Raw genomic sequence first — 22,180 nt, 5'->3', positions numbered from 1 at the left:
GCCATGGCTCACGGGCCCAGCCGCTCCGCGGCATGTGGGATCCTCCCGGACCGGGGCACGAACCCGCGTCCCCTGCATCGGCAGGCGGACTCTCAACCACTGCGCCACCAGGGAAGCCCCACCACCATATTCTTAACCAGTATGGCGAATCCACCCTCCCTTTCACTCTTTCCTAGAATAATTCTTTCTTTTGTATTTTTCTGGTTGCTCCCTCCCCCAAACCATATCTACCACTTCCTTCCACCTCTCTTCTATTTCCCAGACCCAAACTTTTCAGACTTTTCAGAGCTTCTCTCCATTTCGGGGTCAACATCCACCTTACAAGTGACTTTCTGATGTGCTTAAGGTGGAGCTGATCTCCTGGGGATCTCCTACGTCACCAGCAACAAACCAGCATTGCATCTAAGTCATTTCCTCTTTTATTACGATTGAAGAGGAACTGACATTTTTTATCAGATCCCCTGGTGAAGGGTTCTCCCTAATCTATAAACCCTTTGGAGATACATAAAGCCTCATGGCCAAGTCCAAGGCCCTGAATTTTGTCTTTGTAATGTAAACATAAACACAAATACCACCCTTGTGGAGGATTCACAAAAGGAAAAAGCCTACCGTTGGATGGAAATCTTTTTTTTTTTTTTTTTTTTTTCTGATTGCCTCCTTTCACCTGGACAATTCTTGTTTGCCCTTTAAGTCTTAAGCACTCCCTCCACAAGCTAGGTTAGTTCTCCCTACTTCCACAGTACCCTGGCTCTGTCTCTATGTCTTAATCCATTCAGGCTGCTATAACAAATTACCACGAGTGGGCGGCTTAAACAGCAGACGTTTATTCCTCACAGTTCTGGAGGCTGGGAAGTCCACGATCAAGGTGCTGGCAGATCTGGTGTCTGATGGAGACCCTCTGGTTTGCAGACGGCTGTCTTCTCCTCACCTGGTAGAGAGCAGAGGGAGAGGAAGCAAGCTGTCCTGCTCCTTCTTATAAGGGCACTACTTCCATTTAGGAGGGTTCCACCCTCGTGACCTAATTACCTCTCCAAATACCATCACATTGGAGATTAGGGTTTCAACATAAGAATTTGAGGGGAACATAAACATTCAGTCCATAGCACTCTCTAGCTATCTTTCTCACTTGTTTTTATGGCTTACGGTTTGTCTGTATTTCCCCCAGAGTATTATCTGCCTAAATATAGGGAACGTGGCTTATTAATATTTGTGTCTTCAGTGACAAGCACAGAATGTGACACCCCAATGTTGATGACGCTTGAACGGAGGGTGAATGGATACTTTTCCTCCCACGTTCCAAATTCCAACCTAAGTTCTTATTATACAAGATGCAAATCCCCATGGCTCAGTGCTTTGGATAAAGATAATTTTTTAAGGATATGATTGCTAAATGTATTATGAAGGTGCATTTTGGTTTGGAGAAATTTTTTTATCAATAAGCAGCATTTTTGGAGTTGAAATTCTGATGGATTATTCAGTAAATAATCATCAGCTTTTTTTGGAGTCATCAGCCTCTTTGGGGTTGAAATTCTGAATAGACTAGTCAATAAATAAATACGCATGAAGCATAGTTTCTGTGTTAGTCACAGTGCTGGGCATGGGGGATGCATCAATGAACTGGGAAGGATCTTGCAGTCAAGGCGTGCACACAGTTAAAAAACTACTCAACCAATAAGGGAACAGGGCAGCTCCACATTAGGATAAACCCTGTGAAGGATCTGAATAAGGTGGTGTGATAAGGGAGTCACTTGAGGTATATGGGGCTCCTGCAGCTCACACAGGTAAGATTTAAGGTGACATGTAAAGGAGGAGAAGGAGCCAAACATGTGAAGAACTGGGGAAGAGCCACCCAGCTAGAGGAGCAGATGCAAAGGCCCTGAGGGAGGAAAGAGATTGGCGAGTTTGGGAAACAGAAGGAAGCCTAGTGCAGTACTTGGAAGTGATGAGCTGGGGGAATGACAGAAGGCGTAATGTGGGAAAGGTGTCAAAGGAGGTTTTGACTTGGGTGAGTGTTCTTTGAGCAGAACTTGGTGAGATGAAGAAAGCAGAGTGGCTGGCACAAAGCAAAGAGTATAAGCCCACTGGGGCACCTCCTTTATGATAACAATATCTTCTCTGATTCAATAGTGCCAATCAAGTAGGGCATCTTATGCTTCACACTCAGTCATTGGAGATTAAAGTCTTTAAAATCAGAAGACTTGGAGCTGAAAACAATAGATCACCAAGTCCTGAGTCACATTGGTCTGGAGGAAATGAACCTCCAAATAAATTACTGTCTTTAAAAGAATTGACTTTTCAACTGAAGAGCAGAAACAGATTAACAAGTTCAAATTCACGATTTGGGTTCCTCTGGGAGGGGGTGGCTTGCAATTTTCCTTTTCCCACTTGGTGACATGAGAATCGTACTGTGCTTCTAGGTGAAATTAAAGTCTTTGATTTACCTGAAAGCAATAGAAAATCACTAGGATCCAGTAATCCCAACGTTAACACAGATTAGATCAACTGCATTTCCTAAAGGTAACATCTTTGAGTCAGGCTGATTGGTTCCAAAAAGGATTCCTGTTGGACAACATGATTGTGTTTGTTTTCTTGGTGATATTCTTTCAGGGAAAACCCTTTGTCTCTCACTTCTGGTAAATGGTGGAGTCTTGAGGGCACACATCAGTCTTCTAAAAAATCAGGTAGTAGGAAATGGGCTGAGAAATCAGACTTTTCTTCTTACCTGTTAGTTGAGTGTTAAGACGTGAAGAGAAAATTGAGGAAAAATTACCTGTTATGATATGTAGGGATAAATGGCTATACTGCCAGTTAATCCCCTAAACTGTCAAATCGTTGGTGAAAAGAGAGGAAATATATTTTTAAGCACCTATGTGAGAGATGCTTTAGCTACCTTATTTAATATTTCCAACTATCCTGCAAGGTAAGTATCAGCCTTCTCAATGCACAAATAAGTAAACTGAGGTCTGTGAATGAAGAGACTCATCGAGTTTCCATGCTTGTCAAGGGCAGACCCAAGGTTTGAAAGCAGCTCTGTCTGACTCACAAGGCACAGCCACTGGCCACACTGGGAAATTATAGAGCCAGCGAATTGATGATTTATTGGATCCCTTTCCCCATATTTGTTTTTATGAGTCTCCCTTTCTTTTGGGTGACGGTGGAGAGCAGAGAGATTACATGGGCACCATTTCTCAGATGTCTGGGTAGTTGTCATACCCCCTCCTCCACACACACACACACACACACACAAGGTTTGTGATAACAACCAACAGAAGTTCCCAATATGGTCTGTGTTTCCATAATCCCCATGATAAATTCAACTAGTACACTTTCTGCTTGTCTTTTTCATCCTGTGTCCCCAGCATCTAGATCCATGTCTTACACAGAGTAGCTGCTCAGTGGGTGCTTGTTGGGTGAAAATGCATCAATGACAACTGGTAACTAGAATACACCTAGTATTAGGGGACATGGAGGGAATAATTAACTCATAAACTGGCTGAGGTTCCAGTGAGGTCAAAGAAGCAGATAGGTCACTCTATGGCTATGACCCTGAATCTTAAACCTGGGGTATTTGTAACTCCTGTCCACACTCTCCCAGGAATCTTGACCAGGTGAAGGAAGAGGCTGTAATAGAAGAAGGGAAGGAGCAGAGAGTGAAAGAGCTGCAAATGGAAAGAGGTGGTAAAGAGGCATCGATGCACGGCCTATAGTGGCCAAAAAGAAAAAGAGAGACTTTGATTTGGGCACGTTTTTCAAAGAGCCACAGATACCAAGAAGAAAATCATATTTGGACATGCCATTAATTTAATGTACTTAGGACATATTTCTATCATGTCTATGGCAGTTGTAACTCCACCTTGACCCTTTCTGCTCTGGGAAACTGGTGGAGAGAGGGAAAGTCCCTACTTCCTGTTGTACTACAGAGTTAAGTCCACCAGTCATCATCTGTAAATGCATGCGGATGTGGCCTTCCACAGCACCCCCAGACTGAGGGCAGAAGAGTCTGAGCAGGTTGTCCAGCTTCAAGGCTGGAGAGTGAAGTCTCCATCGTGGTCCTGGCTGGCAGATGCAGATTGGTTGAGCAGAGCTCAGAGACAGGATGGGAGGGAGCAATGGTGAAGACAGTGATTCAGGATAGGTGATCTGTGATCCTGAGATAAGGAAAGCATGAAAAAAGGTGTCATTCTGCAACCCACTTCCATTACTCAAAGTTATATTGTCAAATCTATCCATATTCTTGGATATAGATATATACCAATGGTGCTTAATGTGTGTGTTTATCCAATTATATATGTAGTATATACTCACTGCAGATAATTTTTGGGAAAAAAACCTAAAAATATGAAAAAGATAAGAAACCATTTCTTACCATTCAAAAATAGCTCTGCTTCATATTTCATTGTTTTTCCATCCAGATACTTCATAAGCTCAGCTGTTTTTGTAGAGCTATGACTATTCTGTATGTATCACTATGTAACCTACTTTTATCGTAAGATATGGACAGGTATTTTCCTATTATCCTGTTAGATTTCCATAAACATCATTTTAGTGCTTAGATAACAATTCAGTATGTAGATGTGTCAACAATGGAATACTGAGGCAGCACATGTCCTATGAAATACGTGACTCAGCATCTGAGCATGGTACTAATGGATGCCCCAGGGCAAGGTGGAACCAAGTGCATTGCCCAGAGAGGTCTTGATCTTCCTGTAGCAGTTGTTTAAATAATTTTTGTTATCACTTGGGAAGATCCCTGTTTCCTTCCCTTTGAAAAGCATTTCTGGTTTTTCTGAGTGTCCTTTGAGTATGAGTTTGTCAAGTAAATAAAGCAAAGTGTCTGGCACAAAAGCAACAAGTGTAACCTTGGTAGATTATGATAGTTTTTAAGACAGCAATGCCCTCTGTATTTTAATAGTGCTTTTTCCTGATCAAGGACATTGCTGTTTAATAGTGTCACCTTTTACACTTCCTCCACGTAGGTAGGGAGGGAAAATGTTATGAATGAGCCTTCATTTGCGAGATGACTCGATCAAGAGACATTAAGTCCACAGACTCAGGCACAGAGTAGACCCCAGGTCTCCTGATTCTTAGCTGATAATTCTTAGTTTTCCTCAGTGAGGAGAGTATCTTTCCTAAGTAAGTAAGGCATCCTTTCTTCTTCTCTTTGGTTGCCAACCTCTATTTTCAGTGAAAGGATAAAGCAAAACTCTCCTTGTTCTGAGAATTTCACATCTTCCTCTCCTCCATTTTCCAATATTTTTTTTACAATTCAGTTTAGATTAGATGACTAAACTCTGATCTAAAGAGGTTGTATGTGTTATAAGCTTTAAAAAAATAAGGGGTAGTAACTCTCGTCTGTATAATGGGGATCTGAATACTGCCTAATTAAGAAAAATGTTGTGAAGATTAATCCAACAATTAGTATAAAGCATTTATCACAGTGCATGGCAAATAGTAATTACTCAAGAAATGTTACCTGTTGTCATGATAACTGTCATAATTAAGAACACTTTCTACTTTTGCTGTCGTAAACTCACCGAACGTCCTTGTAAAAGCCGCTTCCTCATTTGGGGCCTCAATTTCCCACGTGAAAAATAGTAGAAGAGTGTAGGTAATGGCTGTGAACACATTTTCCAGTACTAATACTCCACCATCTTGGGATTTCCTCTACAGCAATTCAACCAATGAGGGCATGAATGTTAAAAAATGCTGCAAGGGGTTCTGCATCGATATCCTAAAGAAGCTTTCGAGAACAGTGAAGTTTACCTATGACCTTTACCTGGTGACTAATGGGAAGCATGGCAAGAAAGTTAACAACGTGTGGAATGGAATGATCGGTGAGGTAAGTTATTTTTTCGTCCCAAGGGCCCTCATTCAGACTTAGGGCCCGAGGTCCTCAGGGATGCTGGGAAGGATAAGTAAAGGGACGGTTCTTTTTCTTGCCTCGTGTCCAGGTGGTCTATCAACGGGCAGTCATGGCAGTTGGCTCACTCACCATCAACGAGGAACGTTCTGAAGTGGTGGACTTCTCTGTGCCCTTTGTGGAGACGGGAATCAGTGTCATGGTTTCAAGAAGCAATGGCACTGTATCACCTTCTGCTTTTCTAGGTATGTGAACTTCACAGTCACTGTTTCTTTCCTACGGGGAATTATAGGTATTTTGTCTTGTTTGCTCGAAAGACGGGACCGGATAGGACCTAGTTCAGTTCCAGGTAACCGCGTCAGCATATTGAAAGCATGTTGCATTTGAATTACCCCAATTTTCCCCCAGTTAACATCTTTCATTTATCTTTAACTTGGAAATAGCTGCTAAAAATACAATCACATATTCAGATACCACCCTTGATAGTGTAGAATATAGATTAGTAGATATATTGCTTAGAGCCTTGAAAGCATTTAAAAAATAAACCTGTCTGTCCACAGTTAATTTAAATCAGCTCATAAACTTTTATTTAGCAGCCACATACCCATCCTCCATCCCTCACTAGAATGACGGTCATTTATTTACTGGATGTAAGAGTAAAAATAATGATGACTGTGCAATGATTTATACCAGTGCTCTGATAAACAAAACAGAAGCAGTCTGAAGAGGATGCACTGTTTTAAAATTAATGGAATCATATTTTAAATGTGACTATCCTTTAAGCTGAATGGTTTATAAGAGAAGAAATTCTTCTTACTCTCCTTTTATTTATAATCTTTTTTTTTTTTTTTGTGGTATGCGGGCCTCCCTCCTCTGCGGCCCCTCCCGTCGCGGGGCACAGGCTCCGGACGCGCAGGCCCAGCGGCCACGGCCCACGGGCCCAGCCGCTCCGCGGCATGCGGGATCCTCCCGGACCGGGGCGCGAACCCGGCTCCCCTGCATCGGCAGGCGGACGCGCAACCACTGCGCCACCAGGGAAGCCCCTTACTCTCCTTTTAACTGTTTCCTAGATTTATGTTTTTACACAAAAGGTTTTTATTTTTTAAAGCAAGGTAGTTCTGTTTTATTCTATCATCTGGTTTTCTTTAGCAGCTATGCATTAGGTAGCTTGGCTCATGTAGCTGAAACTGCATGGGACATAGCCAAGCATTTTTAATTTTTTCTTTAAAGGAAATCGTTGTGTTGAGTGTTTTGTCATCATAAATAGTTTTTGATAGTGACTGTCTTGAAGATCATGGGATTCAGATCAACTTCCCCTTGGCATTCCCATGTCAGTGGGTTTGTCCCAAATTGGGAAGGTTAAGACAAACATTGACCCCTAGAAGGAAACTGCAGGAGAGCGTGAAAACAGTTAGATTAGGGTCAACTGAATTTCTTACATTTTTCCAAAGACAAAAAAACTTTGTTTATTAGAGAACTAAAACTGCAGACTAGGGCCCATTTGTGGATGCCAGCTCCAAGCCCATAGCCTTACTCTTGCACTGTCTTCATTTATATGTGGTGGTAGCATCCAGTGAAGCATTCTATGCTTCATTCTCATGAGTGAAATGTTGACTAACAGGATTTTGGATACTGCCTTACTCACAGAGACATATGGATTTACTGTTTTCATTTTCGATAATCCATTTAAGCTGTTGAAATCCTTACCACTCACTGGATTTGATTTTGCACTCGCTTCAATTCTTGTAACCTTTGTTGGAGTAATGTGGACCTTGACAAATACACACCTCACTACGTTCTTTCTGTGCCTGTGTCTGATATGGATAATGATGCCCATATCTTAATAAGGGAGCCTCACTGGATCATGAAAAATACTGCTTACTGATATTGACAACACAAGCAGAATGTTAATAATTATTGGATATACTCTCACTCATAGTCACTCCTAATCGTCTTTTTCCCCATTCCCTATTGGAACCTTTAACAGAGATCTTTGGTCCGAGAGGTTGGAGGAAGGGAGTTCGTGGAAGAAATGGAAAGAGAAAGTTGTCCACTTATCTTCTTAGTGAGCTAGAGAGAACTTTTCGTCCAGTTCAGTCAAAGAGGAAAAATATATCCATTGACTTGTCTCGTAAATATGAGTCACTGATACTGAATCTGGCCTCAACCCAGTTTCCCTAGATTTTTATCTTATCTGCGTTAGTAGAACATTTCCATAAAAGTCAAGTATTTTTGCTAAATTTAGTTAAACCTCTTTTCCCCCTACTCTTCCTACTGTACCTTTAAGAATAAAATAAATTGTAGCCAGAGAAAGCTATTTTCAAAGCTGTTTTTACACAGAAGGCTTAATATTTTTCCTAGTCACTAAATTACATCCCTATTCGATTGGCCGTGCACCCCCTTCTTTGCGGTCATTATCTGCAGGTTTTGAAAGTCATAATGAACCATGCTAAGCTACATTTTTCCATTCACTGGCTCAGTCATCTGGAAGAGCCAAACATTCAAAATCTGATTGCATTGTTCTTCATTATTTCCTATTCTCCCTCCTCCACAAAATCCATTAACTCACATCGGAAACAATTGCAGGTAATGCCTCTGAGCTTTTGTGTAAAAATGTAACCAGCGACTCTTCAAGGACAGAGATGATGTCTCTGGCAATATCTCCATTCAGTTAATTCTTAAGACTTTCCAAGTAGGTTGGAGTCTTTGATCCAAAGAAATGCTGAGCTGGAGTCTCTTCTAGATTAAAGTTCCTTCATGGACAGATGTTGAATCTGTGGAATCTGTCCAGTAGAGGATGTAATCCAGAGCTATCTAAAAATATTTCTGGGTCACATCTTAGACACTACAGACAGTAGCTCATCATTGTTCTAATGACTTTCTTTGTTGTGGGGGGTGTGTGTGTGTGTGTGGTGTCTGGGAATAGCCCTCCTTCATGGCACTCACAGGTACCTAACTTACTAAAACCAGAATACTACAGCCGAATCTCTCTGCCATCCTCACAAGTCAAGGGACAGATGTTGTCACTTCGAAGTGAGAAAACATCTGGGATCAGTTTCTTGATCAGTTTCCATCTGATATTCTGACCAGTTAGTGACTAGGATACATCAAGTGCCCAGTGAAGTCCACTGAAGGCTTGCAGATTCTGACATGTGAGTACAAGAATTCAGTAAGGATTTCCCCTAATATTTTTAATAATGTCATCATAACCTGCAGAGAAAAGGAGTTATCAGATTAATAAGTGTGCGTGTTTTAAACTAGGATGCCTTTTTCAGGACCCTGGACAGCACACCACCACCACCAATTCTGGCTTTAACCACGGAACCAAGCAGCTATTCCATTTAATTTATTATGTGTATGCAGTGTGCAAAGCACACCACCAAATACTTTACATGTATATGCCCCTTTACTCATTACGATGATCCTTCTCTGCTGAGACACACTATGCCATCAGCACGTCCAACTTGGAGAATTACTTTAACATCTCTACTTTTGAATATTAAGTAATTTTTAATCTCCTAATTATTCATTTCTTTTTCCTGGATACACCTTACTACCAAATTGCTGTGATTTCAGGGACACGATATTGTTTGTACTCAAGTTAAATTTAACTAAGATAAATTTCAGTTTTAGTCTCATTAGTTTCTTTGAGCTCATCTTGGCTTATTTAAGTCAAGTAAGTTGTCTTGGTACCTGTTGCTTCTTAAAGTATTTGCACTATCAAAACTGCATTACAAAGTATTCCTTCAGGTTTTAAAATTATCCAATATCGTTAAAGCTTCAGACATACTAGTTTCTTATTATATGTTGAGCTCATTACATTGGAATTTGTGATGAACTCTAGCTGTGTTAGGTAGTCACAGACTTTAATTAAAAGGTGGCCTGCTATCAGCCTAGTTCTTTATTATTATCACTAGCTTCATCAGAAAAAAAAAACAATTTAAAAATAATAAAATGTGTACTATTCGAGAGGTATTATTGGGCTTCTTATATTTTATTCTTAGAAAATATTTTGCTCATGATGAAAAGGATTATAAGTTCACTGGTGTCCAAGGGCAGTTTCTTCCCAATGATGCAATCAGGTGGAGATATGTTCATTTAAAAAATTTTAGTCTCTGTTGATTTTCTAGCAAATCTATGTCATACATGGATAAAATGGCTCCTTTCAGCTCACTTTCATGTCCTCAATCAGTTTGAATAAAAATGTTAATTTGTTTTACATAGTATCTCTTACCTTTCTAAAGTAATCTAAGATTTAGAACCTTGTGTCTTGGCCTGCCCTTCTGAGACACCCACATGAAAATGAACTGATGAAAACTATTTTTAGGGGAAATAACCATCTATCCATCTACTACTTCATTGCCTCTCTCTTTAAACGATGCGTTTTCATTGAATTCTCGTGTGAATGTAATATCCTCAAATGACTTTTCAATTGCGTTTAACCATTACCAACCTCGACAGGATTTTTAAATCGTAGAGATCTCATCTGTCCGAAGCAGAAGGTGAAATGGAGAGAGTGGTAGTACTGGGGGCAGACTATGACATTCCAATATTCCTGTCAATCCCACGATTTTGCGATCCTTTTCTACCAGGTTATAATTCTCCCTTTACTTCTAGAATTCCTGCACGTCCTCCCTCCAGCATGTCAAGATGAAAATGGAAATAAAACTAAAACTCATGCTGATTGGCAGGTGCCTTATGTTTGACTATTTGAATCTAGTCTTGTTTCTCTTTAGCTTTGGTCCCCTGGATGATTCTATAATTACAGAGGACCCTGTAGCCTCTTTGTTTGCATTTGAACTTTCTCCCTTGGTCTTATCATTATATTTTGCCTTTATTATCCTTGACCTGATTTGTAAAATGTCATATGCTTTTCTGTTTCTATCCTATGATGTGCATTCTTGTAAAATACCTCACGTATCTTGTAGAATAGAGAATGATTTAAATGTATGAGTAAACAATGACTAGCTTCCTTTGAACGATCAGATTCACATCAGAGTGGGTTTCTCAGTGAGTCTGCAAATGGGCCTCTAGGCTTCCTGCTAGCCCTGGTTGTGAGGAGGCGCTCACTGACCATGTTCCCGTCCCTCTGGCCTGTTTATCCGCAGAACCATTCAGCGCCTCCGTCTGGGTGATGATGTTTGTGATGCTGCTCATTGTATCCGCCATAGCTGTTTTCGTATTTGAATACTTCAGTCCTGTTGGATACAACAGAAACTTAGCCAAAGGGAAAGGTGAGACTAGCTTCATAAGCCTAATTCAAAGTCAATGCTATGTGATTTACTTTCAATGAAGAGTTCAGATTTAGAACACATCATCCTCTGTTGCCTTGCTGTACCGTCGTATACATCATGCTGGGTCATTGATATTACTTGCAGCGCCATACGAGTATGGGTTATTCCCTTCGACTCAAAAGAAGGAGAAAACTTAAAAAGGAGACATTTTAATCTTGCTGTAATGTGGAGTCAATCGTTAAGTGAAAAACTACTGATATTTGCTGAGAAAGCATATTTGAAAACGTTTTCTGGCAGTTTTCAAAATGTGCATCAAAACAAATGTTAAAACTACTAGCGAGTCTCAACTTCAGTCTATGCAAAGGAAATGGTTTTATAGAATCTAGGTTAAGGACATTCTCCAAACTACCGAATCATGCTCACATTCGTTTGATGATAAATATATAAATATATGGTAAAATGGTGACTTTCCCCAAACAGTTACATTTTCCTCTTGACAGTGCCTGACCTTAGTGCATTGTACTTGATAAAGTGGAAACCAGTAAGTAGAAAACTGAATTGGGATGCATTCACTGGCCATAACATTTTAAGAGGCTCCCACACGAACCATATACATAAACACATTACACAATTTTGAGTGATTTTTTTCTCAATGCACAACACGTTCTAAGTAGATGGTATCAGAAGGGTGCCAGGACCAAATCTCTTTCCTGAAAAATGACTTTAGATGGTGGAAGACAGCAGATCTTCAAGGCACAGTTATTCAAAAACAAGGCACTTTAATTTGCCATATGTTCTTTTTGCCTGGAAGATTCAATATTGGAAAGAGCCAGCAGGTCACGCGGATCTATTGGGAACTGAGTTTTACTGAAATCCTCCCGCTTCTCCTTAACCACTGAAGGACAGTGGTTATCACATAAACCACCTGCCGTCAACCAAACGTAGTTAAAATGCCACAAGTAATCATGTTGTGTTTAAGTGGGAGAGTTGCCAGCATTTCATTAAATGGGTAATGTAATTAACTAGTAAGAAGCTTTCCAACAGAGTGGGTCCCGAGGCAGTGTTCTATGGGTGATCATACTGCAGGAGAGTAGATATTTACATTTGCAAAATCAGAGCTTGTGTTGTTTGTGAATTCGTGCGTTTATTTGATGAATATTTCCGGAGTACCTGGTACCAGAGCAGGGGTTTAACGTGGTAAATTTGGATGGAGAGTTCCTCATCCTTGGGCAACAGCGAATTTAGTTGTGGAGACAACACGGAAACATATAAATGAATAATCACAGATTGTAATAAATCTCAAGAAGAAGGGAGAAAAACCACAGTGAAGTGATGGGATATGGGCGCTTCTTAAGTATGATGGTCAAACAGGGAAGGGCTTTAGGAAGAGATGATGCTTGAGTTGAGACCTGAAGGATGAGAAGGGGTCAGTCCTATGAAAAACTGAGGGAAAAGCATTCCATGCAGAGGGAACAGCAGATACAAAGGCCTTGGCATGGGATCAATCTTGATATGCTCAAGAAACAGAAAAGTTATGAGTAAGGGAGGTAGACAGTGGTATAAGATGAAGTCAGAGGGATAGGCTGTTGACCGTGGTAAGCATTTCAGATTTTCTTCAAAATACAATGGCAGGGAAGAGGCAGAATGCAAACCTGTACGGTGTGGAAAGGTCACTTTCTATCTGTCTGTCAAGACGATGGGAGGGGTGGCTGCGGTGGAAGGAGGGAGACCAGTTAGGAAGGTGGTACAGTTTCCCAAGAGAAAGAATTGCAGTGGTTTGGACTTGGATGGAGAGAATGGAGATGGAAAGAAGTGGATACATTTGAAATGTATCTTGGAAGTTAGAAAACTATCCAAAGGCCACTACGTGCAATAATTTCTCCTTTGGCTGAAGCACACACTATTGTGCAGGAAGGAACCTAGCATGCAAACTCCTTCCATCACCTGGAGGCTTTTTGTTTTCTGCTCATCCGCATGTGAAAACCCTCAGGAAATGACAGCTACTTATTTCCTTGCACAAAATAGCTTTCTGTTACACCTCATTGTCCTTTATGGGGAAGATTATATGACCCGGTAATAGTCTTCATGAATCAGGAATTCCCAAACGTCTTGGACAGCTCCCTGCAACTGCCCATTTCTGATTCCCAAATAGCTGTCACTTCTGATCAACATGCATCCCTAATAAAATGAAGTAGTTCATGAAGTTTACTGGATTGACCCTTATTTTTTACTAAGAATTCTCAGCCTCTCGGGAATAAGCCCAGAAGATCATAAAATTAGGCAAAGGAAAAGAGGAGAGCTTGAGACTGAGAATAATAGAATTAGTTGCCTCCTCTCTAATGTGTTGTATATGGATATTGTAAGTATTGCGATAGCCTGAATTTGGCCTCCCATGTGCGGAAAGCTCGCTTCACAACTAGGCTCTCTGCCCAGAACTTCATAACTTCCATCAATCTGGATTCACTGCTGCCACTTTATTTATTGCCCACTCTGTGCATCGCCAGCTGAAGTCTAAGTAGATCATTTTTTCATATCTTCATTTACTTAAATGACATAAAAACCTTCTGTTAAAGGAAAACCCTTTTTCCCATGAAATGAGGGCATAAATTGATTTTTTTCCCCTTGCACAAAAACAGACTTGAAAGCTCTAACATGTGTGTTTTACAGCCTGCATATTCCCCTGCCCAATAAATTTTGGCATATTGTTCTGCCTCTTTAGTTAAGTCTGTTGCAAGGAGCACTTAAGAATCTTAAAATTAAAAAAAAGGAATCTTAAGAATACTCTGAGGGAGAAAAAGTGCTGTGATATCAGAGTTCATTTTCCATGACCCTGCAACCAAATGTCTTCCATCTGTGAAGTGTTAGAAGAATTAAGCTCTATTGTTCTGTTCCTTAATGTCTCCATTTGGAGAGTGTTTTAGTTTGGTTTAATTCCTACATTGTGCACATGTTACATCTGAGTTTGAACAGGAGCCATTGCTAGGAACAATCAGATTAGAATATCAAGCATCAGTCCCTCTGAATTGCATGGTTCTTATACGAAAGCACATCTGACGAATACTGAAGCAGCCCCCATGCACATGTTTTTGTAAGGCCCTGCTTCCCCAAATGGAAATCAAATCCACATTTAAAACAGGTCGTAACACTACTTCTAATTCAAACCCATGTTTTGCATAACCATTTTCTTCCTCCCTCCCTCCCTTCCTTTTTTTCTTTCTTTCTTTCTTTCTTTCCTTCCATCCTTCCTTCCTTCCATCCATCCTTCCTTCCTTCCTTCCTTCCTTCTTTCTTTCTTTCTTTCTTTCTTGTTCCTTCTTTCTTTCTTCCTCCCTCCCTCCCTCCCTTCCTTTTTTCCCTTTCTTTCTTTCTTTCTTTTTTCTTTCCTTCCTTCCTTCCATCCTTCCTTCCTTCCATCCTTCCTTCCTTCCTCCCTTCCTTTCCTACTTACTTCCTTCCCTTCCATCCTTCCTTCCTTCCATCCTTCCTTCCTTCCATCCTTCCTTCCTTCCTTCGTTCTTTCTTTCTTTCTCGTTCCTTCTTTCTTTCTTCCTCCCTCCTTCCCTCCCTCTCTCTCTCTTCCTTTCTTTCTTTCTTTGTCTTTTTAGAAATGTGGCAAAAGCCAGGTATATAGAAATGTGGGAAGAATGCTAATTTTTAAAGAAAAAGGGACTCATTGTGGTTGTGGTTCTGGGGCAGTGATGGCACACACTATGATATAAGTCCGTCTTCTGGCAGCCTTCAGTGTTGCTGGCGCCACTGCATAGTATCGAACACTCACAGTGTGCATTTCGAGGAGGCGCTGAGAATGTCCTTCCTGTCATTTGCAGCACCCCATGGGCCTTCTTTTACGATTGGAAAAGCTATATGGCTCCTTTGGGGCCTGGTGTTTAACAACTCCGTGCCTGTCCAGAATCCTAAAGGGACCACCAGCAAGATCATGGTGTCCGTGTGGGCCTTCTTTGCCGTCATATTCCTGGCCAGCTACACGGCCAATCTGGCTGCTTTCATGATCCAGGAGGAGTTTGTGGACCAAGTAACTGGCCTCAGTGACAAAAAGGTAAGGTCACTTTGCTTTCATCTCTGCCTGAGGGGTTGATCTTAAACGTTCTCCCCTCAGAGGAAGTAAATCAGGCTCCTATCATCCAAACCCATCAACCCTAAAGCACAAAATCAGAGGATTTTTTTTTTTCCTCTTCACTCAAATGGGCATATTTCTAAAAGTTTCAGGAATGGAAGCTTAAGCTCAGCTCTCCTAAGTTGTAAAGTGTCCAGATCTAATTTGGAAACGTGGTTTCCCCCGCGGTCATTTTTCATATGTATATGATTGTGTTGATGATGCTTACTGAGGTCTGTGACTCATGTTACAGCTTAGGCTGGAGCTCGTCTTGCCAAGGAGCGTATGATGTCGAGGGAGATCCATTAGCCTTGGATCAGGAGAAACTTGGGGTGAAGTGGGATGCTCTCGGCTGTAGGTACCTCCTAGTTTTGTGACTTTGTATGAGTCTCTTACATGCTCCGTGCCTTGGATTCTCTGACTTGAAAACAAAAGTCCTCTGTAAGCCCTACCAAGAGACAAAACTGATAGCTCCTTTTTACTATGTAGCCAATCAGCCCCATCACCAGCACTCCTGGCTCACCTGAACTTTCTTCAAGGGACACAAAAGGAGCAGGGAGGTTTTTCATTTCCCACCGGTTCCTTTTACTCAGACTCACCTTCAGTCCTCCCTCCTGGGGCCGTGCTTCCCACCTCAGGGAGATGGGAGTGTTAACACCTGCTCTCTCCATTCTCCGCTGCCACGTAACGAAGTTTGCAGGGTGTGAGTAGCTATTCAGAAATGTACAGGGAGGGAGAGGCAAACTGGGTATATCCTTCTATTGAAATTTTAGTTTCAGGAAACAAACCCTGACTTGCTAAGCTCAGCAGTGTGGGGACTGCAGCACTGCAAAGATTTTCTATCTTGTATGTGGGGATAATTTGTCTCTTTATAAAATCTCCCTATCATGTCTTATTGGCATGAGTCTACATATATCCTTTCAGCATTCATCAGCAGACTGCTGAATAGAAAATCAGCCCATGAAAAGACTTAACAGCTTATCCGTGACTTACACGGTGGTTGAAAGAGGTACAGAGAGGCCTGTCATCAGAGAGAAGGTGAGGGGTTGGGGTGAGTCACCGTCACAAAAACGCCACCAACCTTATGAGCAGTTGGCCTCTCTGATGGCTCCTCCTTGGAAATGCCACTTGAGTAAATGCCACTCTCTGCGTCATGGTGACAAAGCCCTGTATTATCTGGCCCATCCCCCCATGTCCCCTCCCTCTCGCTTGCTGAGGCCCTCTCTCTGTTCCTTAGACACTCCAAGTGTATTTCCACCACGGGGCCCTTGCACTTGCCATGTCCTCTGCCTGGAATGTTCTTCCCCCTTTATTCTCATGGCCGGCTTCTCCTTGACTTTCAGGTTTTAGGGAAACTATCACCTCTTGGGAGAGTCTTCCTGGTCACCATGGTGAACTTGGCGGCCTGAGCTTGTGCTCCCATGAAACTTAAATTCCAGTAGGAAGAAATAAACAACACACAAGTAAATGCAATGGAGAAGAAAATTCCAGGCAGGAATAAGTGCTGTAAAGGAGATAAAACTGATGAGATTAAAATTGACTTGGGGGAAGGGGATGTCAGGGTTATCTGGCACTTAGTAGATGCTCAGTGCACACTTGTTGATTGAACAAGAAATGCATAGTGTGTTGGATGCTGCGGGCACCCTGCCTGGGGCCTAGGATCCCTTTCTCAGTTCTGTGTGCCCAGCCTCACCTTTGCTGACAAAGGTTCATAACAGGGACCTTCAGAGGATGATTACCTTGGGGCACTGAAATGGTAAATGCCTGCATATTTTTATGTCCCCCAAATCTTTCAGTTGCCTGTAACCGATGGCTAACCAGTGTGAGAGTACAAAAGCCCAGCTGTTCTGTTGCTTCTAGGCGAACTCAGAGGTGCAGTTTACTCTCCAGAGCTCCCTGCAGGATCAGGCTGAGGCTGAGACTTTGCTCATAATCACACCCTTGGTTGGCTTCCTCACCTTCCCTAACCGTCTTCCCCCATGTCCTTCCTGGTTTCTCCTGGAGCCTTTCCTTAATAAATCATGCTCACCCAATTCCTTGGCTCACCTGAAGCACTTGGCATATGGGAGGCAGCAGAGAAAGAGAAAGCCCTACACTCAGAGTCAGGAAAGTTGGGTTCCTTTTCCTCTCTGCCACATACTAGCTGTGTGATGCCTTTATTGTTGTGTAACCTTGCTGTGCCTCCTAGTTCCTCTATGAAGATTTGGGAATCATCGTTGTTGTAAGGCTGGAAGGAGGCTGCACATGTGAATGTGCCCGGTAGCCTGTAACTGTTATGCGATTCCATCACGTCATGGGAGCAAATGTACAGTTCCTAGAATAAGTGACCAGGGATACATTGGAAGCAGTGGGAAACCAAGTTTTGGATGAGAAGATTCTTCAAGAAAGGAGTTGACAGCATATTTTGCTTTTTGTTGCTATTTTCAATAGCAAGGGGGAAAAATCCCTTGCTACCTAGTTTTGCGTCTAATAACATGACTGCTTGTGGGAAAACTAATTAGAAACACTAATAATTAGACTGACCTTCTCTGATTTGGAAACATCTAGTAACAGATACCATATCCTCATGAGATACAGCTCAGTTTCCATGCTCAGAGTGTTAGCAGCAAGCAGATAGCTCTTTTAATTAAATGTTTGATACAATTAGATGAACAGCAAAATTCCTAGAGTAAATAAGCTAAATGCTCCCAGAAGATTAATGGCAAATACACCAAGAAAGTCTGCAAAATAAAAATCTATATTGAATCAATTTATTTTAATACTGTACACAAGTGTTCTTTTTTTTTTCTTTCTTTTTATCATGAATACCTATGTAACAACTCAGGTTTATAATACTTTTAAGCCATTTGCATACTTGCTGTGAAAGAACCACCTTTGGAGCCCACGGTGTGCTCAGATGAGCTTGGGGTTAAACTATACGTAGGTGAATTCATGGGTAGATGCTCCCCTAGGAATTATTAAAGAAGTTGGAATGTTGGTGGCGACCCTTTCCAAAATGTTGGGTGTTACTGTGGTTGGTGAAATCCATCCCTGGGAGGCAGACTAATGTAGTGGAAAAAGCAACACCATAGGGGTCAAATGGATCTGGATTCAAATCCTGACCTTGCGATACAGTAGCTGTATGGCCTTCAGTGTGTCAGTATCCCCACAGCTTAATTTCCTGATAGAGGGGGTTTAATACCATTCTGGCAAGGTTGATATGAGGATTAGGAATAATCCTCACACCGTGCCTGGAACATAGTAGATAATCCTATTACAAATGGTATTTCTTCCCTCCACCCTTCTCCCACCCCCCTCCACTACCTCTCCCCTCTCCTATTCATCTCCCTCCTCTCCCTCCTCATGACCATCACTATTGCCTAATTCGAACCATTCCTCACTTCTGGGGTCTGAAATATTATTGCACTGAGTTGGCCTTTTGTGACAGCAATAGAGGAAATTCGGGGAAGGTACCTTGTGGATGAGCCCATAAATGTGTTCTCGTGGAGTTGTGCTGGGTGAGCCTCGTCCACCATTCTCATTGGTTGAATGGAGGCTTCTGAGCCTCTCCTCCCTCTTAAGGACCACAGCAGTTGGATGCTACCTCCAGAAGCATGTAGAGCTCGCCAGTGGGAGAAGACCTTACTAGAAACAGAGGGGCTGTAGTAGCCAGACATTCCTTACTTATGTCCACAGAAGATAGATATTTTTAATAATTGTGTATTTTTTGGTTCATAAGAGAAATAAAGAAATGTCCTGATTAATTGCCGCATTCTTCCTGAAGTTTTACTTCCCAGACCTGTATCTCTACTTTGTCCATCATAATGCACTTGCTATGACTTATTCGCTGGAATGACTCTCAGACCTGTCCACATACCAAATGGAAAAAAAATGTAGAATGCAATCCCCTGATCTTCTGTTCTCTACATTGGAGGGAAACTGGATCCTTTATTTGACTAAAGTCATGCTGGGTAACAACAGGTGATGAGGTGATGTTTATCAAGCATTAGGGAATGCCATTGAACACTCTAATTGCGAAAGCAATCTTCAGTTTCCAGATGGAGAAACAGAGGCTCAGAGAGATTAAGCAACTGCCCCAAATGTCTCAGTTCCAAAGTAGCAGATGAAAAGCCCAAGGCCAGGTGCAGCCAGTTAATATGTACCATGAGGGCAACCTTGAGAGAGAAGCTGTGAGGAGTTCTGCTGACTCTGGGCTTCATATTACGTTGCCCTGTGGTCTTGTTGACGGGGGAGACCTCTGCACCACCCCTTCCTGCACTGGAGCCCACATTCGTTTCTTCCTGCTTGCACGCGGAACTCTCTGGGAGAAAGTTGCATCAGAAATCATTCCCCTAAGAAACACAGAGTGCGCCCTCGACACTAGGCCCTGGGATTCCGGCGATGAGTCGTCCTTGCCTCTAACTATTTTTCACACTGTAGGTCGTGACTCTTTAGGGAGTCATGAAATTAATTTAAGAGTTGTGACCATTAAAATGGTAGATCACCATGGATTACATCCGAGTACATCCTAAGTAGAAAGTGTGTGTTTACAGGGTGGAGACGGAAGATGTATTGTGAGTCATGCTTTAAAAAGTTTGACAGCCTTTAGTTGAGCGGGAGAGGTTCCTAGGTCTGGGTGCCAGGCTGAATTTAGTGTGGGTGAGGGTACAGTCTCAAGGCCAGACAGGTGTGGAAATTCATCACCGAGGCTGAATCTCTGTCTCTATCGCTGTGCAAACCAAACGCAGGGAAGGAAGGGAATCTGAAAGAGCTGCGTGTCTCCTCTGCTACAGATGGTGAGTGAAGGGGAAGGCAGTTAGGCAAATAGGCCATCAGATGTCTCGGGGAGATTGGGAGCGGCTGCTACAATGACTAGATTTATGAGCAGTGCTGCTGCCTCTGTGCCCCTGAGCAGACAGCTGCTGTGCAAACAGGACTGGGCTGGTGCCTCCCCCTTTTAGGTGGTGAGTTGAGGCACTGCTTGCCTGAGTGGGTGCAAAGAGCATTTTCTGTTCACACACACACACTCGTACATACACACACGCTCCCAACACAAGGTGCCCAGCAGGAAGATCTCATTTGGACGATGCATGGCCACTTCCACCAAATCCAGTTATGGCTGCTTATTAGGCAGCAGCATGCCTAATTTAAGGGGAGCAATCTTCAACTGGAAAGTTTAATTAACAGTGAAAAGAAGTGTGAGTCTAGAAAAAAAGAATAGTGTTTTTGATTAGCCTGACTCTTGGGTAAACTTGGACACTTCCTCCGGCAGTTCTCAGTTCCATGGAAGACATGCTGATGTGGAAATCTGAGAGACCTCTGGATTCCAGCCCTGGTTCTGCCAGAGATTTGCTGGGTGTCTTTCCCTCTCTGGGTCTCAAGGTCCTCGCCTCTGAAAGAGGAGAGGTCGCTAGTAATGGTCTCGGAGGAATGATAGAGTTCAGACCTTAGGTTTGAAATCTGGGCTGATGTTTACAAGGAGTGTAATCTTAAGTAGGTCATGGAACCCCTCTGAGCCTCAGTTTCTTCATCTGTAAAATGGAGCCTCAAAGATTAGCTACCGGGCAGGGTTGTTGTGAGTATTAAATGAGCCAGTGTTTGTAAAGTTTTCAGCACAGTGCTGGCCCCCAGCAAATCCTCAAAACATGTTAGTCATTATAATCATCACTTTCTAGTTCCAGAATTCCATATTTCATAGAAAAATGAGGCCCAGGTTACTTTTTTTGCCCAGGATGATGGCAGAAATGACGAGTAAGAGTAGTTTTATTTTTGAGTGCTTACTCTGTTGCAGGCACTATTCCAATTACTTGACAAAAGTTGTAGTTTTAGATCTTCCCATTGACCCCACAAGGGAAGTACTCATGTGTTTCCCACTCTGCAGATGGAAAATAAGTGGAGGCAGCAGGAAGTAAGGTGGCTTCTCTAAGGCCCCACGGTCTGTAAGGGATAGAACCTGACTTTGGAACCTATGAGGCTGAGCTCACACTTGTAACCATTGCCTTGTGCCGCCTCCAGATTTTAACTGTATTTCTGGGACTCAGACCTAGTTCTCTGGACTCCCAATCTGGTTAGGTTGCCCCAGACACTGAAGGTGTGAACAGATGGGGAGCAAAGAAACTTTTCTCTACCCTTCTAGATAGTTCTGCCTGGTCTAAGAATTAAATTGACATGAGGCAGATTAACAGGAGAAAATCTAACTTAATTTCATACATACGGGAACCCCACATATATGAGAGGTTCAGAGACAGAAAGGTAAAATGAGGTAGATGTGCCATCCTGAGCTAAGGAATAGGCTAGGGGCCTGGGGCTCCAGAGGGGAGGAGGGTAATTCACAGGATGATGAGAAGAGCAGACGTTCAGTAATTAAATGTTTGCCTGTCATAGGTCATAAAATGTTATTTCTGGTAATAACTCTTATTATGGGCAAGGCCCCCAATTTAAATTCTTTAACGGAGCAGGGAAAGTTCCTCTTGAGCCCACAGGATGTTGAGAAGAGCAGACGTTCAGTAATTAAATGTTTGCCTGTCATAGGTTCAAAAAATGTTATTTCTGGTAATAACTCTTATTATGGGCAAGGCCCCCAATTTAAATTCTTTAACGGAGCAGGGAAAGTTCCTCTTGAGCCCACAGGATGTTGAGAAGAGCAGACGTTCAGTAATTAAATGTTTGCCTGTCATAGGTCATAAAAATGTTATTTCTGGTAATAACTCTTATTATGGGCAAGGCCCCCAATTTAAATTCTTTAACGGAGCAGGGAAAGTTCCTCTTGAGCCCACAGGGTCTCAATTGCCTTCAGCTCAAAATAAATCATGTGCCAAAGTGGCACATCTGGGGGGAGGGATAAATTAGGAGTTTGGGATTAGCAGATACAAACTACTATATATAAAATAGATAACCAACAAGTCCTACTGTATAGCACAGGGGATTATATTCAATATCTTGTAACAAACTATCATGGAAAAGAATATGAAAAAGAATATATATATTCTTTTA

The 22,180-nt window shown here is 42.1% G+C and overlaps 1 protein-coding gene across 1 annotated transcript in view; it reads left to right on the top strand.

Annotated features, from left to right (window-relative positions):
- The window catches only part of GRIN2A (glutamate ionotropic receptor NMDA type subunit 2A), a 161,911-nt gene that overhangs the window by 74,768 nt on the left and 64,963 nt on the right, over positions 1-22,180 (top strand). The window contains exons 4-7 of the mRNA XM_028499144.1: positions 5,671-5,839; positions 5,952-6,105; positions 10,969-11,094; positions 14,922-15,151. Coding sequence (XP_028354945.1) covers positions 5,671-5,839; positions 5,952-6,105; positions 10,969-11,094; positions 14,922-15,151 — 679 coding nt within the window. The remainder of the gene's footprint in view (positions 1-5,670; positions 5,840-5,951; positions 6,106-10,968; positions 11,095-14,921; positions 15,152-22,180) is intronic.

The sequence above is a fragment of the Physeter macrocephalus genome, chromosome 14 (assembly GCF_002837175.3).
Source record: "Physeter macrocephalus isolate SW-GA chromosome 14, ASM283717v5, whole genome shotgun sequence".
NCBI lineage: Eukaryota > Metazoa > Chordata > Mammalia > Artiodactyla > Physeteridae > Physeter > Physeter macrocephalus.
This window is presented reverse-complemented; position numbering and strand designations above follow the sequence as displayed.